Here is a 26,228-nt window from a genome sequence, read left to right as displayed (position 1 = left end):
TTATAGTCTTTAGACTGACATTGATTGAATGAGACCTGATCAGTGAGTGGAGTGATCTGAGCTACTGATAAGATATGCAAAAAGACCCATAAAAAGGTTTCCTTTAGCGACGTCCGTCTGGCCATTGAAAGTGTTGGCGCATTCTTCTCTTTCTTCAACTCCTTCACCCAGAGTTCTCAATTGTCGCAATTTATAATGGCTGATCCTTTGTTAACATCTCTTTGCGGAATATGCCACATATCGACCCCGAAATACAAATGCCCAAGATGCGGTGCTCGAACCTGTTCCCTCGCGTGTATCAAGAAGCACAAAGCGTGGTCTGAATGTTCCGGCGAACGCGACGCAACAGCCTACATGGCTCCATCGAAACTTCGTACTCCCGCCGGTGTCGATCATGATTACAATTTCCTTCATGGAATTGAGCGCTCTGTCGAGCGCGCCGAGAAGCTTCTCGTTGAAGAGCGTGGTATCGTGCAAGAGGAGGAATTGCGACCGATGACAATCCAAGAAGTCAAATGGAAGCCTGGAAAAGATGGGCGCAAGCGCAAGGTTCTCGTCACAAGAGTCTTACGCGAAGCTAAAGGCAGAACCTTTGAACGATTTTTAGCTGCACGATTGAGGAAGCTGAACATCACCATCGTGTGCGCGCCGCTGGGTATGGCGAGGCAGAAGGAGAACCATACTACACTAAATCGGCGAACCAACAGAATCAATTGGCAAGTTGAGTGGATTTTGTTGGAGTATCTTCCCGATGCAGAGCTAAAGAAGGTCCGGGTGTTGTCGAAGGTTATGGATGATGTGCCAATATACGAAGCATACCATACTTCTCTAGATGAACAACAGAAGGCGAAAGGGCGACAGGCCAAGAAGACCCCACGAGCAGGTACGGACGGACAAGTGCAGGACTTGGTGAACTCCACGTGGTCCTCTGGGTCATTTGCGCTCCAAGATCCCTTTACAGGTACTTGGACGAATCATAACGACACAGAGCCAGGCTTGTGGCCATCTGAGAAGACAGAAGCTCAGAAGAAGCAGTTCCAATTCTTTCTCGCAAAGTTCCGGACCCCTTCGGATAAGCCTTCTGTTGTCACTAGACTCGACCCCAAGGACTGCCTGCGAGAGGCACTGAGAAATACGTGTGTGCTGGAATTTCCCACAATATGGGTTCTTGACCATGATCAGAGCCTTCCTGAGACCTTCACACTTGGACCCAAGGATAAGGCCCCTCAGGAAAGTAAAAAGAGGAAAAACCCCCCTGGAAAGAAAGGCCCGTCCAAACCGAACAAAAGAAGAAATAAGGGTCAGGATGTCGAAGAGGGTGAGGTCAGGAGTGACGAGGAGGGCAATGAGTCAGACGATGGGATCAACACTGAATTCAAGGGAGTGAGTCTTGAGGAAGGTGATGTCATTGCCGAACAGAGCCTTGGAGAAGAGGATGATGACGATGATGAGACGAGTAGCTCTGGAAGTGATAGTGACTAAGATTGAACTGTAGAAATTCGTCGAGACATAACTATAATGATACCCCAAAATGAACAAATTATCTTGTATAAACTTCTACACACTATCTCTCTATTTGAAAATTCCTTAATTACTTTGCTGCTTTCTATCATGATACTGTCGTTGGTGTTGAACTCTCATTGGGGAGAGTGGCTGTGCTTCGCTGTCAGCCACATGATGGGACGACCTACAGTAAGGGACAGTGAATACCAGTAGCTCCCCGCGACGTTGACTTTGACATGCCCAACTCGACACACTCGCTTCAACCTTCACCTGCGCCCAACGAATTCGATATCTAGACACCAGCACCAAAGTTCTAGCACTACAAAAGACACGATACCCCCGCATCATGGTTTGATTGGGCGCGAAACCCCTCGACGCCGACGCCGACGCCGCTACAATGGACGATACACCTGCTCCCAAGCTCTCAGAGCTGCTACGGCATCCCGACGATCTAGACAAGATACCTGCGCTCAAGTTGGAATTCTCACGTAAAAAGGGCGCCGTAGATGGCCAGCTCCGAAGCGGCCTGCGCGAGCAGCTTGAGACGACACAATCGGGTATGACAGGGCTGAGCGACGGCCAGAAGACGGTTCAGATGATCAAAGAGGAGATGATCAAGATCGACAAGCTGTGCTCGGAGTCACAGAATATGATAAAGGATTTTGCGAGCATCAACCTCGTGTCACAAGCACACCGCAACTTTGGCGCCGTCGAGACCATGCGCCGCAACCTCGAGACCTTTAACGACCGCATATCGCGTGTCGAGTCGATGCTTCGGGAAGATGACGAGGACAGCGACAACATGCCCAATCTGCTGCCGTGCCACTACGAACTTACCCAATTGAGAAATATCCGCGACGATGCTATGGAACAAATACAACGCGCAGAGGACGAGAGTCTTGAGGCGACACTGGTGGACTACTTTTCGAGGCTAGACGACACGATTGATTGGTTCGATGAACATGTTGGCATCATTGCTCTGAATCTCATTAACCTCGTTGTCCAGGATAACAACGGGCTTGTTGTAAGATTCGCAGTGGTGATGGAGGCCGAGGAGTCCAGTGACCAGCGTGTACTAGCACTGCAGGAAGCTCTCAAAGATCACAAAGAAATGGCAACCCGCTTTCAGAGTATCACAGACGGCGCTAAGAAGGTTCGTGGCTATAAGGAGAAGTTCATACAGGCTATCCGGCTTAGCGCAGAGCAACAATTCGAAGGAGCAAAAGAAGAGTTCCTCGAAGATCCGAGCAAGTTGGACAAGATCATGAAGTGGTATTTCAACGATCTAAACGTCGTCAAGGTTGGAATGTCGCACCTTATGCCAAAGAAGTGGAATATAGTAAAGACGTACGCTGGCGTATATCACCAGCTGATGCATGATTTCCTGGTCGGTATGGTAGACGGCAACGAGGCTTCGTCAGCACATACCTTGGAAATCGTGGGCTTCCCGGAGAAGTACTACAGAAAGATGGCAAAGATCGGTCTAAAGCAAGAAGAGCTTATACCCCATGTTATCGACAACCGTGAGGCGGAGCTTGTTCGCGACTTTCGTGAGCTCATCATTAAATTTCTCGATGAGTGGATTGACCGAATATTTGCACAAGAGAAGCGCGATCTTGCAGAGCGCAACGTCGAGGGCTCGAACTTGGATCAGGATGAGTATGGCTATTTCAGAACCAAGAACTTTGTCGCCCTGTGGCGAATGCTGCGCGAGCAAGTGGACACGGCTGCCAACTCCCAGCGCGCAGATGTGGTCGAGGGTGTGATCGACGCTATGTTTGCCCGTCTACGCACTCGTCAGCAGTCGTGGCAGGCTATGCTTGAAGATGAGGCTATCCCCTACGAGGAGGGTAAGATCCCCGAACTCGAGGGTTTCCAGGCTCTCCAGGATTGGCTCGTGGCTACAGCAAACGACCAGATCGCCTGCATCGACGACAACGAGGACGAGAACCGTCTTGCATACCTCTCAAGCTTCCGTCGTCTTGTCGAGCAGCATGTCACACCCGCGTACCTTGAACGTATTGAGAGTGAAGTTAATACGCTGCGTGACGGTTACGTCGACTTCAGCACATGGTGTATCAACCGCTTCGCTCAACTTATCTTCTCTGTTGATTTTGGTACCGTCATGCCTGACTTCTTTACGCCTCGATGGTACACAACTACTGCCATGAAGCAGATGGTGGTGACATTCGAGGAGTACGTCAACGACTACCGCCATGTGCTGCACCATTCACTGGTCGATATTTTCGTTGAGATCTTTGCTGAGGAGCTCCTTGTTCGCTACTTATCTGCTGTGCGCAACAAGGGCGCCAAGTTCCGTCGTACCGACCCTTTTCAGGACAAGCTGTTCAACGATATCTCCACAGCTTTCGAGTGCTTCAGCACACTCCCTTCCCCTGACATTGGTGCCTCTATCAAGGAGACCTGGCGTGTCACAGAACACTTCTTGCGTCTTTTGACAGCTGACCGGGATGCCATCGTGGACGCTTACGTGACGTTCAAGATGGCTTATTGGGACCTAAATTTGCAGTGGGTTGAGGCTGTACTGAAGTCAAGAGATGACTTTGAGAGGTCTTGGATCGGCGCGGTCAAGAAGGAGGCTGCTAATATCGATAGTGGGCGTGGACCAGAGACTATCATGAGCAGGGTAAAGTAACCGGGGACGAGTCGTGATCCGCGTTTAAATGGAAAAAGGTGGATGGTGATTGCAATTGTGTATGATGGGCATCGTTTCATGCCCTGTTAGCGACAATGATTTTTACGCTTGTTTGAATAGCTCATTATTGTAACTAGTTGGTGTCTGCTCTATCTGTATGATTATATCGGCGCGACACAAAACTGTATCTCTACAGCTGCAATCTCAAAGCATGCAACATGAAAGACGAAATCAATACAGGCTTAAGCAAACAAGCAGTCTTCATGATACTACAATGTGGACAGATGATAGATGATAGGAGAACAAGCCCATGTCCAATGGGACCAGACGCAAAAGGAAAATCTCGCTGCCAAGAAAAGTATTCAACAAAGGAGTCATGAAGATGCAGACAAAAACAATAGCAAGGAAACAAGTATGCAGTATGCATTAAGCTCTTCTTTCAGAAGATAATATCCGAGACAGCTCTGTTGTGTTTATTATGAGCGGCTAGCCAGAAAGTTCGCCGCCTGCACACGTTAGAAGGATTTCTTTTTGTAGATCGAGTTCAACTAACCTTGTCAAGATCGTAATCATACTTCTCGAGAGCATCGAGAGCTTCAGGTCGCTTATAGCCCATGCTTGTAAGGCTCTTCAGGATTGGATCATCATGCTCGGATTCAGTTGACAAAGTGCGGTTCAGAGCCTGCTGACCAGGATGGGACTCAGCGCCCGCTGGTTTCTCGTTGGAAGCAGGCTGGGCAGCAGTTGCACTAGGGGAGTCGAGACCAGAGAAGATAGCATCCCAGTCATGGGCCTCGGGGGCCTTCTGCTGGTTGGTTCCCACAGCAGGCTGAGCAGCGCCAGTTGAGCTGTGGGAGATGAAGTCGAAGCTCTCGTTGCCGAACGCAGTGGACTCAGTCTTAGTCTGGCTTCCGGGTGGGCTGCTATCAAAAACGGGGTTGAAGTCGTCCAGTCCGGAGCGAGAGATGTTGGCAAAATCCTCATCAGCAGAGCCTTCTTTAGCATCCTCTAGGCCTTCAAAGTCACTGTCCAAGTCGTCAAATCCACCTTTAGTCTGAGGGGGGTTTGAAGAGGCAGGCTGTTGCGAAGCAGGGGCAGTGCTGGTTGCTGCCGCGCCAAAGATATCATCAACCGATGACTTTTGAGCAGTGGCTTCAGTCACGGTTGCAGGAGATGAAGGCTGCTCGGTACTGGTTTATGTTAACCCTTGACATCAAAATTTTGAACATGATCGACCACTTACCTAGGGGCCTTGGGTTCTGAGGGAGGGGTGGCTCCCTGGACTGGCTGTGGTGAAGTGCTGGCAGGGGCTGCGTGAGTAGCTTCTGGTGACTCTCCTGCGTTTGCCTTCTCGCCAAAGGGCTTGGCGGGCGGTGATGCAGGCGTGAAGTTATCATCAAAGCCTCCGTTGTCACTGCTTGAGTCAGACTCCTCATCATCATCACGCTCAAGCTCTGAAATGGGAGGGAACTCCGAATCAAAGGCAGATGACTTGTTCGCTTCAGGGGAAGGTTTGGTATGGCTCTTAGCAGTGGTGAAAGCAGCAAATGCGTTCTCGAAGTCGGCCTTGGCCTTGGCCTCATCATTACCGCCAAATGGATCTCCAGGCTCGGTTGCTTTTGGTGCTTCGTCCTTAGCAGCTTCACGGGTAGTGTCGTCAGAGGCAGAGGCAGAGGCTACGTCCTTGGCATTAGACTTATCAAGCTCGTCGCCAGGGAACGCACCAGGAACACCGGCAGGGCTGTCAGAAGTCTTCAGGTCACCGGGAACAGGGGTGGCTGAACCATGGAGAGGGTCATCTGCACGCGAAGCAGGGGGTGACACTTGGCGAGAGGATGAGAGCGACTCAGTATGGTCAGGGAAGGGCAAGAAGCTGGAACTGATCTGCCTGGACTCCGGGGGAGCAGGGGGCTCAGCAGCAAGGGTTGCTTGGCGGCTCATGATAGGAGAGCTCGCGGCAGGAGGGGTGCTGTATGAACCAGCACTAGCGGTCGAGGCACCAGTATGCTGGGGCTTGAACGAGGTCTGTGGAGGAGGTGGTGGAGTGGCCGAGGCGCTGGGTGGAAATGAGGGGCCAAAGAGGTCATCGAAAGACTTGTCAGAGACATTCTTAGTTGGAGGAGGAGAAGCAAATGCACCCATAATATCAGTGCTTGCAGTGCGGCGGAAGAAGGGATTGTTGGCGCTAGAGGTTGAGGCAGCTGGGCTTGCAATTTGAGCCGAAGCAGACGCTGGCGAGCCAGTGTTTGCCAGCCGAAGATCCTCGATGCTCTTGGTGAGCTCCTCCGCTTCTCCCTTTAGCTTATCACGCTCGCCCTCTGTAGTGGACAGTTGTTTCTTGTTGATGGCGACCAGTCCCTTCTGTTGGCGAGCATCAGACTTGAGCTTCTCAATCTGAGGCTTGAGCTGCGCGATCTCTCCATTGACTACACGAATTCGTTCTCGGAGGTTGGTATTTTCTTGTTGGTCCGCCTGAAGAGCTGCCAATACTTGCTGATGCTGCGTCTGAGTATCACGGTAAGTTCCTTCAAGCGCCATGCATTCAGACTGAAGTTTGGCGGTCTCCTTCCGTGCATTGCTGAGTTGCTCCTCAAGGGCACGAGTATCTTGCGCCTCCTTCTCATAAAGGGTGCGCAGTTGAGCCAGTCGCTGCTCGAAGTTCTGCTTCTGGGATGTGGCCTGGTTCAGTTCATTTTGAGTAGTATTCCTCTTGGCCTGCACATCTTGGGTTTGCTTGGACAGAGATGAGATCTGGTTAGAAAGGTTTGCAAGTTCTGTGGTTTCCCCTGAGATGTTCTTGCTAGCCTCATCGTTATCTGACAACAAGTCCTCGGATGCAGAAGGTGCCGGAAGCTTCTGGCCAGAACCAGCTGAACCACCAGTAGGCTGTTGCGTCAAGCCTCTACCAAATGAGGATGACGGCACAAATGGCTTAAAGCTTGAACCGCCGGTTCCCGTAAGGGATGGCTTAACGGGAGAGGTAGGTGTGAGTGCAGAACCACCGGCGAAAGGATCGTTGGCGTTGGAACCCCCTGTTGACATTGGAGCCTGAGCAGGGGGAGGGGGGGCAGGGCTGGACGTGCCTGATTCAAGGCCGAACAAGTCATCTAAAGCGGACTTGGGAGCAGGAGGAGGAGCCTGTACGACAGGTGGGGGAGGCGGATCAAAGGCGGATGTAGCAGTTTGTGGTCGAATCTGGGTGCGCATGCTAGGGGGAACCAAATTGGGTGGTAGAGTAGTTGGTAAAGGGACAGAACGGCCGCTTCTCTGCTGTCTAATCAAATACATAGCAACCGCAAACTCGTCTCGCGAAAGCTGACCCTGAGATTTTGTGTCGGCAAGATCCCAAATCTGGGCTAAGGAGTCTTCGGGAAGGTTAGACTGGCTGAAGAACGTGACAGCCTCCTCTCCTGTGATATATCCCTTGTTCCCCTTGTCAAGGTCGGCGTAAATTTGATCGAATCGAGCCTTGTCGGCAGGTGTCACAGCCCAGTCGCTAGCACCACTCTGTTGAGGAGACATGGGAGGACGACCGAGAGGGCTGTTTGTGCGAACCTGGGCTGTTCCACTGACTTGTCGAGGAATGGCTGAGATGCCAGGACCAGTCGAAGATTGGCGTGAGGCAGGACCACGGCGTGATGCAGCCTCGTAAAGACCAGCGGGGAGGACACTAGGGAGAGATCGGAGAGCTCCTGTCTTCATGGAGGTAAGAAGGTGCATAGCGATAATGAACTCGGTCAGAACAAGAGCACCACGCTGCTCAGTGTCGGCAAGCTGCCATATTCTTCCCAGTGCTTCATTGGGTAGGCCGGACTTCTCAAAAATGGTTCTGGCCTGGTCGCCGGGAAGCTGACCGCCTTGAAGAGGTTGACGTTCGAATAAACCACTATATTGAGCGACCTTCTCAGGAGTCAGGGGTGGGATGCGGATCGGCCCGCCGGTGCTCTGGGCTTGAAGAGCGGCCGGGGGAGGCGGCGAGCCGACGGGAACAGGCGGAGGTGGAGGAATACCACCGGCACCTGTAACTTGAGGAACGATGCCATCGAAACGAGGAAGGGGAGCTTGTTGGAGGGCGATCTCGGGTGTGGGCTCGCGGCCAGCTTGTGCGTGTCCGATGAGTCGTAAGGCGATACCGAAGCCAGCTGGTGTTAGGAAACCTCGGTTCTCCTTGTCGGCGATCTGCCAGATCTAATTCGAGTATCAGCATTGATTTCAAGTCAGTAGGAGGATCATTTATATCATCAACCTACCTCGCCAAGAATACGGGAGTCTAAACCTGTCTTGTGGAAGAACCTGACAGCAATTTCACCGACAACGACACCGACGCTGTCTGAATCGGCCTGTCGGAAGAGTTGTCCATAAGTGCGCTTCTCTTCAGGTGAGAGGTTCAGGTTTGGCGCTGGTTTGTCAGCTTTGTGTGATAGAGAATATTGGATGTGGGCTTCAAGTACCTTCATCAGCCGCCATGATCGCGTATACGAGCTATGGAAGCTCAGGACGGTAGAGACGGACGATGGATCGCGATAGCGCCAGGAGAGATATTAAGGTTCTCGAGTATACGATAGTGATGGGTCGCAGTAATCGATTATACAGCCGATAAAGCGATCGATAGTGAAGCCGATATAACGGGCGTGGAGAATATGTAATTGAGGAGACAAGATGGAGGTTGAATTGTGCTTCGCTTCAGTATGGAGATTGTATCGTCAGCCTGGGCTGGACCATTATGGGGGGGTTGGTCGGTGCTGGTGCCAAGTCGAGAGGGAGCAACGCAGCAAATGAGAGGTGGTGATGGGCTGCCCAGTAACCAACCAGAAGCCGGCGGGACGTGACAGGGGATAAAGAACCTTGACAGAAGCAATCATCCGCTAGAGGCGCACTGGAAGTTTGAAACTCGTCCTCTCTCGCGCCAGAGTCTCACAGGCTACGCAAGGGTTTAAGCCACGAGGGGAGGGCCACCGAAGCTCAAGCTGTCGATATTCAGCTCCATATCAAAGCCCCACATTTATACGTCATGACGCTCGAATGGATGATACTGAAGAAAACACCATGATGTGAATAGCATGCTGCTTGATTTGGCTCATGTTCTTCAACGTCCTATTTCTATTGCTTTTGTCTATTATAGAAACTTCACCCCAAAGCATTACGTTGCACAACATACCAGGAACATGAATTTGAATATATGCAGCATCTACCATTAAAAAGGGGGGAATGATCTGTGCCACATGAGAGAGGTTTGGCTAAGGCTCTACAAATACTTAAAGAAAACGGAAACTAAAAGATTTAAAGGTTGACATTCAATTCTAGTTTCCAGACTCTATGACAGTAAGACTTGGTGTCGTGCTACCATGCTGCCGGATATGCATGCATATGCGAGGCTTCCCGTTACATGTGCATCCATGGATTCCGAGGCCTCAAAAGATGTCTCATTTGACTTGGTGAAGCCTAGTTTAGCCTAACCTAAGTTCAATCATTCCCGTTAAAGGTCTTTGGGGTCTACAGAGTTTATAGCCCATCCAGCCCTACTCGAGCATGAAGTGAAAGAGCCCTTGGGGGCAAGAAAACAGCGAACCTCGCTGTAGGGTGTCAAAATAAACTTAGCAAAAATTATCCTAAACTTAGGCTATATTACCTAAGTCTTTTTGTCATTTAGGATTGAGGTCCTGTGTTTTCTTTCCTCCCCTAGAAGAGTTTCGAGATACACTATCATCGGCGTTTATGATGTGACCAGGCTATAGTGGCCCCAGCCATGACTAAAAACTGAATATTTCAGGATATAGCTAAAAGTCTCAGAGTGCCATGAAATAATATCATGAATGGGCGACCAAATACGTCTGGTATCGCCTCTATCTTTGTAATCAGCCTCGGAACTGAAATCCATGTAACCTAATGCGAGGCTTATGTCAGAATTTCTGGAAGCATAGTCTACTAAGGTAGAACTGAGCAAGTAAGAGGACGTATCGAATTGAATTGAAACATGATTCCATACCCATTGATCTGATTTGGAAACTGACACCATCGTCAGACTCCAAAAAGGGATCCTGGAGCTCGGCATGGCCTCCACTGTGAACAACCATCCCCGCTAACGGAGCTTGTAGTTACCTAGGCTCGGGGATCAAAAAATCATCCTCAATGCGGGTGGATTTGAAATCATCTCTCTTCTGCAGCTCGTCATTGATATCAACCAACCAATTCTTGAACTGAAGTCGGTTTGCTTACTCAACCCTCCATTGATTGTCTTAATAACACAATTCTCTTTTCTCAAATCACGTCCATCCAATCCGCTTCCGTCAATATCAAGTAACCCCGCCACAACCACTACCTACCACTTCTCATTCTCGTCCCTTCGCATCTAATGTCCTATCTTGGTCCCTTTTAAAAGACGTCATTCCCCTCCCAATCTCTTTTCCACTCTTTCCATACCAATTACAAAAGGTTAAGCCTCGAGGCAACCTCATGCAAGCTCTAGCCCACTCCCTACGCTCATCAACCCTGTCTTCGTCCTCGAGAACGACCCCGCTGCGAATAGCTTCAATTACCCGCCATCTCTCTACATCTGCGCGCAATATGGCTCCCATCACCAAGGAGACCGACTACCTCGTCATCGGCGGAGGCAGTGGAGGTCTTGCCTCTGCGCGCATGGCCAGCAGCAAGTTTGGCGTCAAGGCTACTATTGTCGAAAACAAGCGACTCGGTGGAACTTGTGTGAACGTTGGGTGCGTACCGATGAACTATGCAATATGCAATACGAATTTACGCTAATGCAACCTAGCTGCGTGCCAAAGAAGGTCACTTACAACGCTGCCGCCCTCGCCGAAGCCATCCACGACGCAAAGGCCTATGGCTTCTCCGTTGAACAAACCGCTCCCTTCGACTGGTCCACCTTCAAGACCAAGCGTGACGCCTACATCAAGCGTCTGAACGGCATCTACGAGCGAAACCTCAACAACGATAAGGTAGACTACCTACACGGATGGGCGCGCCTCGTTTCCAAGAACCAGGCTGAGGTCACACTCGACGACAACTCCAAGGTCCTCGTCAACGCTAAGAAGATCCTCGTCGCTGTCGGCGGCAAGCCTACTATCCCCCCTGACATCCCCGGCGCCGAGTATGGAACCAACAGTGATGGCTTTTTCGATATCTCGACACAGCCCAAGAAGGTTGCTATCGTCGGCGCTGGTTACATCGCCGTCGAGTTTGCTGGCATGTTCAATGCTCTTGGCACGGAGACTCACCTCTTTATCCGCCACGACACTTTCCTTCGAAACTTCGATCCCATGATTCAGGAGAGCGTCACTAAGGAGTATGAAAGACTCGGTGTTAAGCTGCACAAGCGCTCGCAGGCCAGCAAGGTCGAGAAGGATTCCAACGGAAAGCTTACCATCACGTACAAGGATGATCAGGGCAACGAGAGTGTTGTCAGCGATGTCGACAATCTGATCTGGGCTATTGGCCGCACTCCTGAGACTAAGGGTATTGGTCTGGAGGAGGCCGGAGTTAAGCTTGGCGAGAAGGGACATATCCTCGTCGACGAGTACCAAAACACTGCAGTCGACAACATCTACGCTCTTGGTGACGTTACCGGAGAAGTTGAGCTGACCCCAGTCGCTATCGCAGCTGGTCGCCGTCTTGCACACCGTCTGTTCGGCGGTCCCGAGTTTGCTAACCTCAAACTCGACTACAGCAACGTCCCCTCAGTCGTCTTCTCGCACCCTGAAGTCGGCAGCATCGGTCTCACCGAGCCCCAAGCCATCGAGAAGTACGGCAAGGACAACATCAAGGTCTACAAGACAAGCTTCACAGCCATGTACTATGCCATGATGGAGCCTGAGCAGAAGGGACCAACAAACTACAAGCTGATTGTTACTGGACCTGAGGAAAAGGTGGTCGGTCTTCACATTATGGGATTGGGTAGTGGTGAGATGCTGCAGGGCTTTGGTGTTGCAGTCAAGATGGGTGCCACAAAGGCCGATTTTGATAGCTGTGTTGCTATTCATCCCACGAGCGCTGAAGAGCTTGTTACTTTGAAATAGGGAAGATATAGAGGAAAGGATATTAGTGTTAATATAGGGGCACACAAATAAAAGGAGTTGTTGATTTATGGCTCGTTAATTTCACTAGGTCCTACGTCGTGTTTCCTCGTTGCATCGCGATAACTTGTCGTAGTTTGAAGATTAATATCTCTTACGAACCCCATTTATACTTCGAGTTATCGATCTTGGGTCTTTTCGTGGTACATGCTTGAGTAACTGGGTGTGTATATTGGTGAGCACTTGTGTCTGCACAACGTCAAGTTATCGACTTCGAATTTACAGCAGTGCGATAACGGAAACAAAGATTGATCCATCAATCCCTAGCTAAAAAAATCATACACTTTACAAAAGTCGTTACATGCATTGTTCCACCAAGTTTCTAGCGCCCTTGTGCTGTCATATGGCTATGTCACAGCGGGAACCCAAGCCGTATCTGACTCAAGCGAGATCATGACGCCTTGAGATAGTATCAAGAACCCAATTGCCAAATTCCACGCCCTACGCGCCTTATGTAAAAGTGAACAAGGGGAATTTACATAATAGTCACGATCGGGGTTTTTATGAATGTTGTCCTACGCGGCTGTCGGTGACCGGTAGCCACAGTAATTCGGCAGCCGATATATAGAGGAGAGTTATCATATGTTTTCTCGAAATACAACAGTTCACTACACTTACACGCCACCGTCAAACGTAATGGCACTCTCAAATCGCGCCCACGAAGCCGAAGAGGCATGCAAGGGGATGGCTTTGTGGGAAGTCATCACCAATCTCTACGACCAAAATACCAATCCCGGTGGTATCGTGAGTCTTGGGGTGGCTGAGAATACCCTCATGCACGATGTCTTACGAAAACACATACATGATAACTTGGCCTTGACCAACCCGGCTTTTACTTACGGAGATGGTACCACGGGTACTAAAAGAGCCAAACAGGCCGTTTCTAGGTTCTTGAACAAGCATCTGAAGCCTTTCCGCGATATTGAACCAGCGCATATTTCCATGACCAACGGATGTAGCGCTGCCATTGAGCATTTATCGTGGGCGGTTGCGAACCCTGGTGATGGGATATTGCTTGGTCAACCCTACTATGGTACCTTTATACCGGATCTTACGTATCGTTTTGGGGCCAAGCTTCTCCCAGTTGCCTTTGGTGACATCGATCCTCTCTGTGAAGAGGCAGTGACCAAGTACGAGGAAGTCATTCTCGATACTCAAGCCAAGGGGATCAAGGTTGCCGGTCTAGTTATCAGTCACCCGCATAACCCCCTGGGACGTTGCTATTCTCGCAAAGCTCTCATTGCCTTCATGAAGCTGTGTCAGAAGTACCAGGCTCACTTTATCAGCGATGAGATCTACGCCCTCTCAGTCTGGCCGAACACTGTCGATCAACACCCTCCCCCTATTCCTTTCGAATCTGCTCTTTCCATCGACACTACAGGTATCATTGACCCTGAGAGGCTACACGTTCTATGGGGCATGTCCAAGGACTTTGGTGCCAATGGCATCCGAGTCGGGGCCATTATATCTCAGGCCAACCCATCCCTCCACGCTGCTATAGTTGCTGTTGGTCTGTACAGCTCCGTATCTTCCATCTCCGACCACATCACTGCCAACGTTTTGGAGGACGACGCCTTTGTCGATTCATACTTGGCCGAGAACCAAAGAAAGCTCTCAACTCAATACACTCGGGTCGTTTCTTGGGCAGTGAAGAACAATATCGATTACGCTCCCGGTGTGAACGCTGCTTTCTTCTTATGGGTTGATCTCGGCAAGGCTTACGAGGCACGGCACCCAAAGATTGAGACTGACGATATCACGGATCTTGTCATGGACAAATTGATTGAAACGAGAGTCTTTCTGGCCTCGGGTAAAGCCTTTGGTTCCGAGAAGCCAGGCTGGTTCAGAATTGTGTTTTCCCATCCAGATGAGTATCTTGATCTGGGTCTACAGCGAGTGATGGAAGCATTGCAATAGCATTTCTGTCTTAGCATGATTGGATTAAACAACAAATTTTGATAACGCTGAGAATAGAGATGCTTTGTAATGAACCTGGCTGGTGGTTAGCCTTCATGTTCCCGCTGAGCCCATGAAACGAGGTTAATATCTCCCCTATCGGGGGGTTTCGAAACTTCTCTACCACTTCTCAACCTTTCACCTGGACATTGAGAAACAGTTTGCCCATCTTAAGTAGCCCATTGTCCAGATGACTTTTTTACCTTATGTGCTTTGCCAGAGGACTCAAGTCACTAAACTGTAACCGGCATCCACCAGTTCACTTGCACTCAACATGATAGAGTAGCCTGCCCGAAGACCGTGTTCATTGGAATGAAGCAGTCCTGTCACAACTCCGGTCTCGCTGATCGCCGCAGCTCCAATCATTGTGTCCCTTGGCGCAGGGTTCGGTCCTTTTTCATTCCCCGGCTGGCCAGTCCAAACCCAGTGGTAGACTCCATAGTGAATAGTGGCAGTATGACGCACGACTCTGACTGACTTTGCAACGATTATACCTTTAGTATAAGGAGGCCAGCGTGTAGCAAGACTGACAATAGAGTTCCATGGAAGCGCATCATCTGGGTCCTCGCCCAGTAGCCGCGTAAATGTCATAGTCCCATCCTGGTTCTTGTAATTGATAGCATCGTCTAGCTTTACCAGAGCAACATCTGTGCCCAGGACCACATCTACAGCCAATCCAATTCTGTTTTGGAAGAAGAACACCCTCGTTCCTACAACTTCTCCTGGGCGAACAATACGCGCTGCCGTGGTCATCATATGTTGGTCCTCTTGGTTCTTGATGAGAACGCCACTAGATACATTGACTGCAAAGTGCGGTGCATTCCTTCTCCCTTCCGGGTTCCCAGTACCTTGGGAACCACGAACGCTCGTTCCAGGGAATAGGGGTAGTTTGGGGGCATTACCAGGCCACCGGCGATCGGTGAGCTGTCTTGAGTGCCAGTCGGACCATCGCTCGAGACTAGTATCTTCCACCGCCGTATAAGTAACTTCACAGCAAGCAATGTAGCGTGGAAGCTGGTTCGCCTTCGACTTCAAATTAATCTCCCGGCCCAAGCTAACCACGATCTTTTGGTCCATGGTCAGTATGACCTCCATAACTTTCGGATAGGCTGGATGACTGGAAAACATCTCAGTTACATCTCGAACCATCGCTCGCAGCGAGGACTCCTGGAAAGGATCTTGGCGTGCATCGATGTTGACGCAAATACGTAGGTCCGGGTTCCCAACAAATATCTCGGGGTTTGATGCTTAAGACTCGATATTTTGGAATAGTGAAGTCATTCCCTGGGACCTTTTTTGATGGCTACCCCTGATAGGTGTGAGGGACAAGTCTTCTGGAGTCTTGGGTGTTATTGTAAATGGACGTCCGTTGACTGTGAGAGGCCAAGGACGCGGGGGGAGGCTCTTGACGAAGAAACAATACCGGTAAGGGAAGCACTCCATATGTGTGACGCTTTGGAACGTTGGGATCTCTTCCTCGCCGAAGATTGGCTTCAGATACTTTCCATCCGAGCCGAGCCTCATTGGATATGTAACATGCTTGGGATTGAGGTTGTTTAGGTCCATTATACTTGAATATGTGAGTATGGATTTGGTGTTTGTTTTCAATGGCTCAGATCATTCACAGGATCAGAGAAGCAGATTTTAAGAGATGGCTCCTGGCTCTTGGTTCCTTCTGTGGGTGTTCTGCTCCTCGCTTCTCCCTTCCCTTTACATTTTGACCTTGCCGGAACTTCTACCTGTTCGCTCTTGCTTTTTTTATTATTTTTTTATATTTTTTTTTTTTTTTGAGGATTCGACTTGCAAGAACTCCCAGAAGCCGGAAAGGTTCTCTTATTTTTTTTGGTTCGATTACAGCGAGGGCAGATACCTTAGTAGTCAGACTCGAACACAACGATTACATGGTACATAGAGTACCCAATGTAGAAGCCAGTTCCAATAGAAGTTTTGCATCTTTCTAAACATTCTTGCCATTACAACGGTTCAACTCATTGATAACTACCTACTTTTCCTTACCCTATATGGCGAGACAGTTTCGGGACGTCTATGAGAAAGCACACGCTGCCATGGATGTTTTGGTCCAATGATTCAGGGTGGTCTACCGGACGTGTAGTTGAATTGGTCCTCTCCGGACACAAACAAAGACCTCCTCCAGCCGGTTCAGGCCGATGCTTTCCACTGACAGACAACTCGGACCAAAGACCCCCAGGCCGGTCTCGTCCTTGGGAGAAAAATGCAACAAGCCCGATGGAGACATATTGAGCACGTCCCCTACGGTAGAGCAAAGAGAGGAGCCGGAAGACAAAAGTGAGGCAAAACTGTATCCATCAGCCATCCAATTGCACTGGTGTTGGTGTTGGTCGTGCCGTAGTCGCAGTTCAAATGGCGGTCCGCTACGGATAGATCCTGTCTGGGGGCCAGTTCACCAATCGGAAGACCTGATTCATGCCCGGGTCCCGATATTTTGGACAAGGGCCCCGAAATTCTTTTTTTAAGGTGCAGATGCCATCCAACGGCCCTTGAACCCCCAGCTCAGTGAGTGAAAAATTAGAGACGGTCCGACTTATGGGGACGGGGAAACGTTGAGGGGATTCACTAATGCTGTTTAATGGACATCAAACAAGGATTGTTTGAAGCGGCTGGACCCTTGGAAATAGCCGGTGCTTTAGCGTGTCAGCGTGAGTGATATGGACAGCCCGTCTTCGGATGGTAAGCTGAGGGTGTCGGTCAAGTTGAAAGGAGACACCGGTAGACGCCGCTCGGCTGCAGAGATTTCAGTTCAGTTGTTATCAAACAGATAGCCAGATTAGTTGACCCATCACGCAACAGGAACAAAGGAATATGCTAGTCATGCCCTTTTGGTCATGCCATGTCCACGTCAGCCAGCTCAGTGCATCTGATGGTGCCCTGTAGGTGGTGAAGCTACTGCAGGTTGGCTTGAAAACAAATCGAAGACTGCATCTCTTGTGCCTGGCCCTGGTGTGCTTACTGTCTGCGAGTGAGCGAGTGAGTGAGTGTGTGTCTGTGTGTGTGCCTGAACCCTTACAATCCAATGCAATACCGATACCCGAACAGAATCTGACAGGGCAGGACAGTGAATTGTTATCTCTAGGGGCATCATTCCCTGTCAGGGTGTCATAGAGATCCTGCAAGAGAGAAAGAAACGAATCTCACTGGATGCGAATCCCAGACATACATGCGATTTACGTTTGATGACGGGATAATTGCGGCATATGTCTGGCACAATCGTGGATATACTATGTATGTATGCCGCCGACTTCAGCCGACTTCAGCCAACTTCAGCCAACTTCAGCCAGCCATTTCAATCTCAGCTTTCTAGTACCAAAAGGTTCCATTGGCTTGGCTCACAATCGGTACGTACAGTACCAGACTCATGGGACAGAATCCACTGTGAATAACAAACAAACTAACATTCACGAGCATCCCTTTGAGGAAAGGAAAGATTTGCAGTCAGGGGTATCAGTAAGTAGAGTTTGTTATTAAACTCGCTTTCGCGTAAACTGTCATACCCCAAAACTATTCCCGATCGAATTGTTCGCTGCACCTTAGATCGAAAGGCGAACTGAGCTGCTGGAAAGAATTTTCGTACCAGGGTTCAAAACATCGGGCGAATCGAAATGAACCACAACTGGCACGGGTTTAACACCACCACCACGAACGATCCATTAGTAACTATCAGCTGTTATGGATGGTCTCAGTTATATCCATGACTATCTATCAATCACACTAGGAGTAATCTCGGACCTCCTTGACGAAAAACAGAGATAGTTCAGAGATGGGATACCACAAGATCTCTCGGGATATCGAATAGGCGAAACTCTAGATGGTCCCAGATCCTGCAAGCGTCCACTCCTCCTCTCCAAAGAGCCAAGCTTTTGACGATCGTTGATAACGTCTTAGCCTAGCGTGCTCCTAGGGCAGGGGAGAGAGAGGCCATAGCAGCTTGAGCTGGAGGGTCACAACGGAGGAACCCTACGCTTTAGGCTTGGGTTTCGATATGGTTCTGTTTGGACTTGTTGGCCTTTTTGCCTCCCGCTACAGGGGCGCCTCCGTTGATGGTGAGTGGTCCAGATGGTGATGGCCTCGCTTCACGAACGGCCGTGCCCTTGAAGGTTTGGAGCTTACGAAAGCCATCCCCGCGATAACCGGCCCCGGTAAAATTTCTGGGGTTGCTAGTTAGTGTCGTGTGGTGTGTTGGGGAGGAGATTTGAACCAGTTGGAGCACTTGGTCCTGCAAAATGAGAGGGAAAAAGTCTAAACTGGTATAATGAATGCGGATGTGACCCTCTAATGTCACCATTTGGGGGATCGGGACCTGAAGATGCTTGGAACTTGGGGAGGGAAAAAAAGAAAACGTCTGTTCGCAACCAGTGGCCCTTTGCCTGCCATGCCTCTATACCCGATTCTGGGAGGGAGTTATCCTATGAAGGAATTGAGCACCCTGGACGTGAATGAATGAAGCCCAAAATGAGGCCGTTGATGTGGATAGACACTCAGTGACTGGCGATGGTGATAGTTGACGCCTTAATTCGCCTCTTGCAACACAACATGCAGCGATTCCCACTTAACGACACCATTCAAACTCGATGACTGTGTTTTTCATGCCGTCTTCATCCGTCCAAGGACGCCGTGAGAGCCCAAACTCCACCTCCAACGCGGGGGAACGAGATGGGGAAAGCTCATGTCTCACAGCTATGGATGTAAAGGTTAACGTTATCCACTGTAGACAAGTACCAAACACTAACAAAGGACCACAATGTATGTCCGAGGCTTGACGAGAATAACCGTGAGTAAGAGTTGGAGACCAATGTTAATTGTGACTCTGTCTCATCTCTCTCCATCATACCACGCCTACCTAGTTAAGGTAGTCAGAGCATCCGAGCTCCAGCTGGACCTGATCCGGTATTACACTAATAACTTCACGTCATGAGTACGGCATAGACATTTCTCACAAGCAACTGTACTCTATGTAAGCATGAGAGAAATCAGTGAGAGACAAATACACACACCCAATCGCCTGGGTCTCTTCCTGATACCGGCTTTCTCCCCGGTTAATGGCATGCCTTGTCTCTCTGCCTATTCGGGTTGCACAACTTGGAGACAAGGAGCGGGACCTGCCTATATGCATCCATACACATATGAGGTGGTGCGCGTCATGATGGCTTAAAGACAAGGTGCTATTGAGCGTGAAAAAAGAAAAGAAGAGCGCAGCTACCAACAAGAGAGGGCAAAGATCCAGGAATTATTAGACATGTTGCCCTGCTTACGTTCTTTTTCAAACCCTGGCCTAAGCTCGTGTTCCACAAAGTTTCTCGAAGCTCCAGAATCTCGATGTGATGAACACAGAGATAACAAATTACAGCTCAGCCATTCCAGGGTCGTTTGAGCCAGCCTCATGTACTTGGTTGTTTCTCGAGGGAGGATCGTGAAACGGATCTATCAACTTTTGGCAACCGAGGCGAGCATGCACATATCCGGAGACAATGATAGCTTGCCAGTGCCTAGGAGTATGGCCATAACTATGCTCATATAACACGATATATTATCAATCTCCCATCGAGTCCCTGAATCACGTATACCCCAAGTACCGCATAAGTGCAACATGATCTGCTAACACACAGCGTCTCGCCATCCAATCTTGTAGCACTTTTGTAACAACCACTCGTTTCTACTAAGCTTGTAAAGACTTGTCATAGATCAACACATCGGGGGACCGGGTATTGATAGGCTATAACATGTTTCGGTGCTCTTTCTAAAGATACCAAGCGCCTAAAAAAGCAACGACACTGTGATAGAAAACGTCTGTATGTACATATCTGTGTAAGACATAAGCACACAGCCCAGCAAAGGCGGTGGGGGCCATGCCTTGTCTAGCTGAAAGTTTGGAAACTGGAATAAGAAGCACGAAAAGACGCCATGTTAAGCATGGGATAGTCAGTACGGCCGTGCTGGACCGTACGAGACAGGCGTTCTGGGCTGACGTCCTATGCAGTCCCGGCTTGGTGGGCAACAAGACACCGCCTCCACCTACGCAGTAGCAAAACATGTGCAGAGGAATTCATGGCTTGCAGTCGCGAACGCGGTAGAACATGGTATTTCAGAGACATGGCTGCCCAAAGGGCGCCGCGGGTGTAAATGGTCGTACCCCTTCATCCTTCAGGTCTCAGACCGACGTGGGAGAAACCCGTCCGTGTATTTCCCCATTGGCGAGATAACCGTATGTAGTCGTAGGGATTCAAATTTGCCTTTGAGATTATCCTCGGCTGTATGGCATTGGCATGGCGCCTTTCCTGATGCAACACCATTGCCAGGCTTCGCATTGCACGACGAGACCCTGCTCAGAAGTCTCAGCAAGGCAATTGGTCTTTGTAAACACCACCGTTACAAATGGAAACTGAAGGGAGACAGTGTAAGACGGAATAGCCGGATCTTCCGTTATTGGACGATGCAGAGGCAGAGGCAGAGGCAGAGGCAGAATGTCGTCAGAAAGTTGGCGCTGGAGCCTGAGTGAGGTACGTGTAAGCGTGTAAGTGAAATGCCGCTCGCTCGGCATAAACGATGATCCCCCAATCTGAAACGGGGACGTATGTGTCAACGTAACAGCCTATCGAATCGACGTTGGAATAGCCGACGGATCAAATCATATCAGCGTGAAAAATAAGGCATCAACAGAGTTGCAGCATGTCGGAGATGGCTGTGGTTGTAGTCAATGGCACAGGCATTGGGCGAGTGAGTGAGCGAGTGGTGCAAGAGGCGTTGAGACGTCCATTCGGCCTTTGAGCCGCAGTTGCTGATGGTGGGCATGATTCCACGTGGTGTAACCACACCAGAGGTACCTGGATGTTTCCTGATCCTGGCATCAGATACAGAACAAAGGGTGTTTGCCTTGGAGGCAACTCAGGGATGAAGATGAGGGATAAAGAAAGGGTGTTGGTATAGTCTGATGTCGTATTGACGGGCTGTGAGAACTCCCTTGCTTGCACGGATAGAGGCTGATCCATCCTCTCTTGTTTGACTTCAGTACGATATCCTCTTTTGGCCAGAGGCATGTGTATCGCGTTGCACAACGACTGACATGGATGCTCACGTATCACAGCCGCCCTGCCTTTGTCACACCTCAACCGCTGACACGGCAGGGACCCGGACCAAGCGACGAACCGGAAGCCGTTGAACAAGAACAAGATGAAAAAAATTCTTTTCTCTTGGTGAGACCTTGATTGGAAGTGGCTCGCTGACTTGGTCCTGGAATGTGAAGAGAGCAGAAAAGAATACAGAGGCTATTGTTTTGTTTCTAAAACAGCAGCCTATGTTACCCTGTCATGACGATTATGACAAACATGCTGAAGAGCCGCAGAGACAAAGAATGCCGAGATGATACCCGGGACGTTCTGGGAGCTTAATTGGCTGAGACGCTTGAAATAAAAAGCAAAAACAAAATGCTCAAGACATTGAGATCCAATGGTACTGGTCAATATCGACAGTTGTGCAAATGCCGTGCTTTGGCAGTACCAAAGTCCCCAAGCAGAGCAAAGTAATGCAAAGCCACGATGGATACTCTGCAACCTTGCATTTTCTTTGTATGAGTTAGACCCATCCCTCACTTCAATTCGACTTACACAGGCTCCATCCAAATGGGAAGATGGAATTGACACGCCTAGCGGAGCAGGCCGAAACAACCAAGGTCAAGGACCAAAGTATTTGATGTGATAATTAGGATGTCCCTTGAACCAAGCAAGGCACAATGAAGCAAGCAAGGGTTGAACCTGAATTGGCGCGAGCCGACGTCACATAGAAAGAGGTGAGTTTCCGGCAGCACAAGCAACACAACACAACACACAGCGCATCTCATCCATTCACGGCGCGACGCAACCTCCGGCCCGAGCCCGCCGATCAAAAAAGAAGTTTTCCTTCCCAGGGTCAGGCATGATAGCCAGGCACAGACAGGTACAGGGTTTCGACATGTCCAGAGTAGAGAGTACACAGGCTGCCACGTAGTCCAAGGCATCAGGGTCAGGTACCAAGGACGGAGGAAAGACAAAAACACTCCCTCTAAGCGTTGGTTCTTGGAGGAGATCGATCGAGATGGAAATACAGTAGATTCGAATGCAAGTGCCAAAAGGTTAGCACATAGCAACCAAAGGCACAGCCTGACTAAGATTGTGAGAATGATGTGTTGTAGAGTGAAGCATGAAAATGACTCCATACTCCCGAAACAGCCCACACTGCTCCATATTATGCTACTTCCATACTCGTTATTGATTCTGATGCAGACAGAGCAAAGCAAAGCAAAGCAAAGCAAGCCCGGATGAGATGCCGGAATCTTGGGGTTTCACTGCCGGACCAAGCGAGCGAGAGGAACCGTACAGTACAGTACAGTCAATGGATGGCTATGGATGGAGGCATTGTTTCGCCATCTGCCGAGAAACCCCCAATTTCACCACAAAACAGCTCATCCATCATCCCGCCCAGCATCGGATATCACAGGATAATGGGCAGACAGAAGAACCAGAGTGGGCTACCTTGCTTCTCGTATCTGTGTCTGTATCATCTTTTTTTACACCTTTAGCGTCAGATCCCTCCCCCCAGACACGAGACTGGAAAAGCTGGAGACTGCTGCATACTTTGCCCTGAAAATTTGAAGTGAAATCTCACGATGACCGGACCCTGCCGAAGAAATGATGTCGATCTGAGCCGACCAATGCAAATCCCGGTACGTACCCTTCTATTTCCAAGTTCAGACAAGTCAAGTTATGCGCCATGTCCATTTTGGTCGGAAGATGCAAATCTTGAAGATGCCCTTGCAAAGCTTTTGGTTGGATCTTCTACACGCCCTTCAATTTCACCAACAACAAAACAGAACAAAGAGATGTGAAAATTTTCTCAATATTGGGTTGGCTGATTGTTTGTTTCAGGGTCATAGCTCTTGGGTCCCCTAATTGTAAAACAAAACCCCCCCCCAAGCGCAGACGTGATCAATGCCAATCCACCATAAAATTTTCCCTTATTGCACACGTGCGAGGGTCCGTTGCTAGCTCAGATCATCAAATTCAGTTGAGAATCGCCGATGAAGATGGAGGATGCGCTGGCAGAGCGAGCCAGGCGTTATTGAGTCTCCATACCTAAGCCTAAGCCTTGGGCTAAGTTGATTCACGGCCCGCAATGATCATGACGTTCAGAGACCAATTGACCGACCCCCTTTGCTCCATCTGGGCCCGTATCGTACATACATACTGTCTGTACCTTTCTAGTAACCGGGTTTTCGGGAAGCTAAAATCTTTGTTCAATGTCACTGGGTAGACTCTTAGGTGGCAGGTGACAAAATGATTGGGCTTCATCTCGTCCAAAGATAGACCAGGTGTGCTCAAGTCATCTTGTCAGCCTCTAGCTCTCGGCCTGACTTGGTCTAAAGTCTGATAAGTAAGTGTTGGAGGAAAAACCTTTCCGTGCTTTATCGGCCCAATCCTCCTCTATCTCATATCGCTCGCTCCCTTATCCCTATCAAGGGGCATGATGGTTGCATGAACGGAATCCCTAGGGGGGCAACTTGATGAGAGAGGTCGGCTACTACCTACCAAGCGGGTGTATCGTAGAGTTTACTCTAGTACTGTACTTAGCTTCAACGAATCGACTTGGCTTACGATATCACAACAATGGGCAACTTCGGGTGCAAACATGACCATACGTACTCTTTTTTCATTTTCGTGGTGGCATCATGTTAACAACAACAGGCGAGCACGTTTCGGGTTCCAAAACAAGCTCTGACTGAACTTTGCCCTTTTGACTTTTGAGCCGCATGACACCCAAATTAATTGCGAATCTCGGTTTCATGAGGCCCCGTTCATCGGCGAGGCGAAAAACAGAAATCATGCTAATTGTTGAATCTTTGAGATTGTTAGTCAGGCTGTCTCCATAAACAAGGGGGTTATGGCCGGCCATCGGAGCTGTTATGGCTCACACAGCAATTAGTAGTAGTAGTAGTAGTAGTAGTAGTAGTCCCGGCCAAGCTTTCACCTCGAGTCTGGGGAACGGAGCTGAAAGCGGCTCTTAGGCTAGTTAGCAGTATTGTCTTCTGACTGTTGCAAATCTTTCTTTGCTGTTACTCAGCCATTAGACCTTGTCTGGAACTACCGGAGGACAACCCTTGCCCTTCGCTGCGCGCGCGCGCATCCGTCTAATAGTAACTTAACTTAGTTGTAGAATTTTAGCTTCGACGATGGTAACAGATTTCAATGCCGCCGAAACCTCGATCCTCCTTGCTTAACATTGAGACGCTTGGAGCCGAAATTGCTGAGTCACTGCAGATGAAAAGTCGATCCATCCCAGTCTCTCTCCCTGGCGGTGACTGTGAGCTTTGGTCGTAAAACCCCCGAGAAAAGCAATTCTACCCACATAGTGTCGATGTGTTGTGCCTATGTATGAGACTAATAATACCCGCCGATTATGCAATTCAATTTGGGTTGACACTCGAGGGAAAGTAGACGAAACACGGAGTTATGCACACTCATACTTTAGAAACTTGACTTGCTTTGTGTGGAAGGAGAAAAAAAATCTCTTTTGGCTATACTATGCTATGGTATCCAATGATGTGCTATGCTGTGCAGTGTAGTGCAGTCTTCCGCAGTTCCTGTCAATGCCCAGTGCCCCGTAGTCAAAAAGCGCAGTTATACCTCCCAATAGAATAATCCATCGACCGGCTTCTTGCCTGGTCGGTCCTGTACGCCAGACCCAAATGTCCCCAGCCGTTCGTATCCCGGTATCATGATAAACCTCCCGTGCTCCCGTAATCCATGTTCTGAAACTTGATATGATATCAGCCCGCCCTGTATTTGGTACAAGATACCGATGGATAAATAAACCGCCCAAGATTGTCCCGCCAGATATTGGCTGAGACGAAAAGAAATCGTGATGGGTCGATGTAAAATAAACTTTTTTTTAATGCAGTGCTCCGGTGTAATGCCCGTCTTTGTTACAAACAAATTCTTCGACAAAGATAAAAGAAAAAAGGCGTGAAGTGTGAGTTGAGGTTTCGTTGATGCATTTGATGTTGTAGATGTTGAATGAGTTGCGTGATGATATGTTTTTAGATGATGTTTAGAGGTGAGGTTGCATGTGTGTGAGTGATGTCGTTGTGGTATCGTGCTTAGTATGAACGCCTTCGCTGGGTCCTCACATTGTCGAAGGACACTGCGTATGCTCGGAGTTCCTTCCTCGCCTTGTCTGACAGTTGGATTGACTCTCCTGTTGTTGAGGTACTTTGCATGGAGCAAAGGCTGCTGTGGGAGCTCGAAGGAGTGAGGGATCGGATGGTTGACTGCTCAGTGCCGTAAGGCTTGAAAGTAGGTTGGCTCATGTGCCTTGATCCGTATGGCTTTGCGTTAGAGAAATCGTAGGCGGGGGACAGGTAGAAGCCCGAGCTGGAGGATTTCGATGACCATTGGCAAGGAGGAGAAGCGAGACCGGGCGAGCTGGCTTGAGAGCTTGTTGTTGAGGTCTTCTCGAAGTCGGCCAGTCTGCAAGACTCGGAACAGTAGGCATCAGTTGATGATTGGACCTGCTTGTCGCAAGCGAGGCAGAAGGAGTGAGCCCAAGAATCACAGTCCATGGCTGCGGTGGTGTATGTGGTTGATGAGGAGGAAGAGTGGTTGGTGTGTGAAGGGATCAACCCGGGAGGCAAGAGAAGTGAAAACTCCTTTATATCCAAGTGATGTCGAGTAAGATCAATGGTTCAAGATGGAGAAGAAGCAATTGAAAGGATTGTGAAGTGAAAGAGTCGAGATGATGGTGGAGGAGATCAGAGGTCAAGAGGTTCGAGGGGAAGGGTTATGTATATTCTTGGTCAGTGGCCCAGGCACAGCCTTGGTCGATGATCAGTTGCACGACTAGGATGGCGCTAGAGGTACATTGCCTAGGAATTCGTGGAGGAGGGTACCAAGGCACCTAGGCACACCACTGCTTCATCGATACGTACTTGTCTTGGTGGAGTTTTGCAGACAGGTGGGGGCGCC

General features: G+C 49.5%; 6 protein-coding genes across 6 annotated transcripts; 4 read left to right on the top strand and 2 right to left on the bottom strand.

Annotated features, from left to right (window-relative positions):
* Window positions 1-195: 195 nt before the first annotated feature.
* On the top strand, window positions 196-1,482 carry FPRO_06121 (uncharacterized protein; the record flags this gene model as incomplete). Its single annotated transcript, XM_031229000.1, has 1 exon — window positions 196-1,482. One exon carries the CDS (start codon window positions 196-198, stop codon window positions 1,480-1,482), a length of 1,287 nt encoding a protein of 428 aa, XP_031079281.1.
* A 418-nt stretch (window positions 1,483-1,900) lies between these two features.
* Window positions 1,901-4,159, top strand: FPRO_06122 (uncharacterized protein; the record flags this gene model as incomplete). The annotated part of the gene is made up of 1 exon (XM_031228999.1): window positions 1,901-4,159. One exon carries the CDS (start codon window positions 1,901-1,903, stop codon window positions 4,157-4,159), a length of 2,259 nt encoding a protein of 752 aa, XP_031079280.1.
* A 476-nt stretch (window positions 4,160-4,635) lies between these two features.
* On the bottom strand, window positions 4,636-8,626 carry FPRO_06123 (uncharacterized protein; the record flags this gene model as incomplete). The annotated part of the gene is made up of 5 exons (XM_031228998.1): window positions 4,636-4,665; window positions 4,713-5,349; window positions 5,403-8,347; window positions 8,410-8,558; window positions 8,611-8,626. The coding sequence occupies 5 exons, from the start codon at window positions 8,624-8,626 to the stop codon at window positions 4,636-4,638; spliced, it is 3,777 nt and encodes a 1,258-aa protein (XP_031079279.1).
* A 2,097-nt stretch (window positions 8,627-10,723) lies between these two features.
* FPRO_06124 (putative glutathione reductase (NADPH)) lies at window positions 10,724-12,189 on the top strand (the record flags this gene model as incomplete). Its single annotated transcript, XM_031228997.1, has 2 exons — window positions 10,724-10,872; window positions 10,929-12,189. The coding sequence occupies 2 exons, from the start codon at window positions 10,724-10,726 to the stop codon at window positions 12,187-12,189; spliced, it is 1,410 nt and encodes a 469-aa protein (XP_031079278.1).
* A 693-nt stretch (window positions 12,190-12,882) lies between these two features.
* On the top strand, window positions 12,883-14,163 carry FPRO_06125 (uncharacterized protein; the record flags this gene model as incomplete). The annotated part of the gene is made up of 1 exon (XM_031228996.1): window positions 12,883-14,163. One exon carries the CDS (start codon window positions 12,883-12,885, stop codon window positions 14,161-14,163), a length of 1,281 nt encoding a protein of 426 aa, XP_031079277.1.
* An 11,200-nt stretch (window positions 14,164-25,363) lies between these two features.
* Window positions 25,364-25,825, bottom strand: FPRO_06126 (uncharacterized protein; the record flags this gene model as incomplete). The annotated part of the gene is made up of 1 exon (XM_031228995.1): window positions 25,364-25,825. One exon carries the CDS (start codon window positions 25,823-25,825, stop codon window positions 25,364-25,366), a length of 462 nt encoding a protein of 153 aa, XP_031079276.1.
* Window positions 25,826-26,228: the final 403 nt, after the last annotated feature.

The sequence above is a fragment of the Fusarium proliferatum genome (genome assembly GCF_900067095.1).
Source record: "Fusarium proliferatum ET1 genome assembly, contig: FPRO_scaffold003, whole genome shotgun sequence".
Taxonomy (NCBI): Eukaryota; Fungi; Ascomycota; class Sordariomycetes; order Hypocreales; family Nectriaceae; genus Fusarium; species Fusarium proliferatum.
Note: the sequence above shows the minus strand (reverse complement) of the source record. Positions and strands in the feature narration are given on the sequence as shown.